Source organism: Calidris pugnax, unplaced genomic scaffold (assembly GCF_001431845.1).
Source record: "Calidris pugnax isolate Ruff unplaced genomic scaffold, ASM143184v1 scaffold32, whole genome shotgun sequence".
In the NCBI taxonomy this organism is placed as follows: Eukaryota; Metazoa; Chordata; class Aves; order Charadriiformes; family Scolopacidae; genus Calidris; species Calidris pugnax.
The window spans coordinates 4,461,942-4,466,681 of record NW_015090783.1 but is presented as its reverse complement, the minus strand read 5'-3'; the positions used below and the strand labels follow the sequence as shown (position 1 = coordinate 4,466,681).

General features: G+C 41.8%; 1 protein-coding gene across 1 annotated transcript; it reads right to left on the bottom strand.

The window, feature by feature from the left end:
- Positions 1-1,484: 1,484 nt before the first annotated feature.
- On the bottom strand, positions 1,485-4,437 carry FZD10 (frizzled class receptor 10). The gene has a single exon (XM_014960664.1). The coding sequence runs from the start codon at positions 4,409-4,411 to the stop codon at positions 2,654-2,656; it is 1,758 nt and encodes a 585-aa protein (XP_014816150.1). The 5' UTR covers positions 4,412-4,437; the 3' UTR covers positions 1,485-2,653.
- Positions 4,438-4,740: the final 303 nt, after the last annotated feature.

Here is a 4,740-nt window from a genome sequence, read left to right as displayed (position 1 = left end):
CAGCCACTGCTCAACATCTTTCTTCATTTTTTTTTCTCTTCCAGAATCCTAGTAGCGGACTAAAAATACAAGATCAGCAATGAAAGCAAATCATTTTCTATATTCTACAAAAATAGTGAGATGTTTATTTCAGTGGCTAATGTATTTCAGACTAAAGCCTGAAACTATTCTCCAAACAAATCTGTGTCTAGTAAAACCAGCACTAACCTTCACGTCAGATATGAAATTTGTGCAAAGCAGATACATTACTGGCAAGATGACAAGCATAATAACAAAACAGATATTTGAAGGATTCCTGTAGCGATCTGTCATACACAGATTATTTTAAAACTTTGTATTTCTTGGGATCTAATGAAATTGATCTTCACTAGAACATATACAGATGCAAAGGCATTAATTCAGGAGTTTCAGAAGTGGATTTGTTTAGTGCAATGCCCTACTTTGGCTCCAGAAGGATTAACTTCCAGGGCATCTAAAAGCTACATATCAAACAGCGGCACATAGGCACAAAGAAGGAAAAATATATTTCCTCTTGCCCCAAAAGATAAATTTTATATTGAAAGCTGCTTTGCACATGCACATTTTAGACATAATCAATAATACCTGCAACACCATTTTTGTCATTTAAGTTCCTAGTCATTGCTAGAAACATTTAAAAAGACTACAAGAAGACAAAATTTCATCTGTAGCACTGCACAGATAAATTGAAAATCAGACCACTAAAAAAGATCCTTTTGTTATAAAGTTCCTAGACACATGATAACTGTCACAGGGATCCTCACTCTACCAAAGTCCATTAAAACCTCTCTTCTTTCTATGATGAGATACCTGATAAAGGGTTTTCTAGAACAGCCTGTGTGAGGAAGTGAGGTTATATTACTATCACACCAGGTAATCACACAGCCTGTTAGTCAACTGCATGGAAAACTGCAGGTTCATACAAAATCACGCTCCGCTAAAAACTTTTTGAAAATATATTTACAATTTTAACTGTATCAGTTAGCTTTCCTAAAGTAGTATTCAAATTCTGTATTTACATTTCCCCTCTTCTTTCTCCTGATCCTCCAGAAGTCTTTTCCCAAATAGTAGTGACAGTTTCAATCATGTTAGAAGGGGAAAAAAAATCCCGGAAGAGTCGAGACTGAATTGTATTCAAACTGCGCTGAAGTGAGCCAGCGATCTTTAACATGCTGAACCTACCCTATGCAAATTTTAAAGGGGTGTTAACCAAGGATCATTGTTGTAATCTCAGTGCTTTGTAAACACGGTACTACTCTACATCACTACAGCTTTTTTACATCACTAAAGCTTCTGCCCATTCAGTTTTATAAGTTGCAGAGGTTCACAGAAAGATACAACTCTAAAATTCATTTATTTAACTCCAACTTGCAATTTCTTTTGAGTAAATTATTGTTCTATCTGCTTATACTTGCAGGCAAGTATAACAACTATTATACTCAAAGTGTGCTTTTATCAAATAATTGAGAAAACAAGTTTATTAACCACAAAGCACATCAGAGAAAGTTTAGAACACACAAAATTATCAAACTAAAGAACATATTTTATTTTTAATAAAATAGTGGAGCATGAAAAATAATTGTATATTACAAATATATACAGCACAAAACTGTGCACCCCCAGCACAGTAAAGAGCATCACTCTATACAAAGCTTCCCTTTGCAGAATCTAGTGCTTCTTGATCTATTCATACTGAGAATTTGTTTAACAATAGAAAGAGTCAATAAGCCCTTTGGGTCTCTTTGAATTGATCCCCCCCTTTTTTTTTTGCACAAATCAGTCCAAACGTGTATAACATTGGCTTGATTTCCATTAAAAAGCCACAAAATGTAACACTAAAGGGTTTCTGAGGACTAGACCTCTTAGTTCTTTTGTTAAGAGATTTCTTTTGTTGTCTTTATGTACAGCAAAATACTTGTTTCTCTTTTCATGTCATGGTAAGAAAAAAAATGTATTGCACATTATTCTTATTCACAAAGTTTGTGTCTGGTGCAGGAAGTTTCTCTTTTAGTGAAAGAATATTGGTGAGCGTTATAGACTGAACCTATTTTTAGGCACTCCAAAACCCACTAGGCTGAGTTGAGCTGGAAAGGATTTATCTTTTTTTTTTTTTTTTTTAAAAAAAAAAAAGTTAGTGCGGAAGTTGCTTTCACAGATAGCGTACTCACTGAGGATAGGCATCTTTGCGACCTTAGTTTCCCTAAGGAGACAGTGCTCACTTGGGCACTTTTAAAATAAAGTCATTGCTCCATAAAACTTGACTATACCTTGTTACTCAGAAACTTGTAGGAAATCCAGCTCAGCTACATGAAAACGTTAAATAGGGTGTGGGGAATTAAAAAAAAAAAAAAAAAAAAGAAATAAAATCTGGGGGCTGGATGAAGTACTTAACTACAAATTAGTAACAGAAGAGACTGTTTTAGTTCACAATATTTCTTTCACTGAAAACCTTTCCATAAGTACATTTACCTTCAGTTTTTCACCAGGTCCTGAATTCAGCATGATACATTTTTTGCCTTGAGATATTAAACTGTTTTCTGACAAAAACCAGCACCATTTATTTTTTTAATTTCTGGCTGCTACTGTGGACATTTGTAAGTCTGTAAGGTGAGATACTGGCTTTTCTAAAACCTGGTCACACACAAGTGGGTGGTTGTAGCGTTGATTCATATTTTGCAAGGTGAGTTTTCTGTGGATGTTGAGGTTTTTTGTAGATTCCGCTACTTGTAATAACACTTGCAGGTTTTCTCCTACTTCTCTTCTTTAATCTTCGACTACAAACATTTTGCCAGGACTGAAGTGTCTTGGAAGTCCAGATCCACATACCACTAGTAATGCCCACAACTAATAACATAAAGATTTTGACCATAAAAATTTCTACTGCTGGAATAGAGTTATTCATCATGCAGTCTAAATTTTTAGTCTGATTGTTCATCTTGCATTTTTGTTGAGTTGCCACAATTTTCCAATAATCCATATTCAGTCTTTCATAAAAATAGCAAGCTATCACACAAGTTGCAGGCACTGTATACAAGACTGAGAAGACACCAATCCTGACCATAAGTTTCTCCAACTTGTCAGTATTTTCTCCACCTGTTTTCATCACCCTCCTGATATGAAAAAGGGCCACAAAACCAGAAAGAATAAAAGAAGTGCCAATGATTAGGTAACAAGCCAAAGGAATGAGTACAAACCCCGTCAAGGCATTCACATCCATGCTTCCAACATAGCACAACCCTGTCAGCTCATCTCCAGCCACCCTTCTCATAACTAGGATCATTATGGTCTTCACAGCTGGAATGGCCCATGCTGCCAAATGAAAGTAGCTACTGTTTGCTTCAATTGCTTCATGCCCCCATTTTTTCCCAGCTGCTAGAAACCAAGTTAAAGTCAAGATTACCCACCACAAGGAACTTGCCATACCAAAGTAATACAGAACCAGGAACACAATGGTGCAGCCAGTGCTCTCCAGTCCTTCCTGGATGACATAGAGTTGGCCGCTGTCCCTATCACAGGCAATACTTTCAGCACCTGAAAAGAGGCGAATAATGTACCCCACTGAGTAGACACAGTAGCACATTGAGAGGAAGATAATGGGCCTCTCGGGGTACTTGAAACGTTGAGGATCTATCAGAAAAGTGAGTACAGTAAAAGCACTGGAGAAGAAGCACAGAATGGACCAGATGGCAATCCAAATGACAGCAAATTGTTTGTCATCCTTGCTCCAGTAAACATCAACCCCTGGAGTGCAGAGTGGTGCGCAGGAAGCACTCTTTTCCACATGGTGGAACTTGCCCGGATTTTCACAGGAGGTTCTGCTGAGGCTGTCCTTATGCTGCTGCAGATCGTGGCCACTGCTGGGCCGCTGTGGACGAAACATGGGTGGCAGCATGCTGGATCCTCTGGGCGGCTCATCTGATCCGTTGTTGGGGGCTTCCATGCACAGGTAATTGGGGTCATTCTTGTTGGGCAGTTTGCTGCAGTCTAAGGAGTCTGGCCATTTAAAATTAAACTGCTCCATAATGGGAGAGCATTTCAGCCTCGCCTGCTCACACATAACTCTGCAGGCTGGGATCGGTGTAGAAACCTGCTCCGTACACATAGGGGCATAGAGGGAGCAGAGGAAAAATTTCAGATGGCTGTGGCAACCGTACTCCACTAAGGGGGCAAACTCGTGCAGCTGAATGGCAGCTTCCCTTTGGTTTTCGTGTCCCATCAGGTTCGGCATCCTCGTCATGTTGTACCCTATATCCTTGCACATGGGGATTTCTATCGGCTGGCACCTCCCGTCACCGGGGCGGTCAATGTCTATGGAGCTGATCCCCGCGCAGAAGCAGGTCAGCCAGCACAGCAGCAGGAGCGTCCGGACCAAGTTCCTCGCCGCTGGCCCCATCGCGGCGGCGGCGGCCGGGCGTGGGGCCGGAGCGCGGCTCCCTCCCTCCCTCCCTTCCTCCCTCCCTCCCGCCGGCGCTGGGGGCGTGCGGGGCGGGCAGCCGGCGGTCACTTCAGCGGCCACACGGCTCCTATCTGGGACAGCATCGCCCCCGACCTCGGCGAGGGAGCTGGGCGGCGGGGGACGGCGGCACACAGGTCAGCATAGCCCGGGCCGCTCGGCATCGGCCCCGCCGGCAGCGCAGGGAGGCGGGCAGGCAACTTCGTAAACAGCCAGGAAAAGAAAAAGTACCCCCAATCCACAGATGCGCCAAACTTACTGCGGCGAGC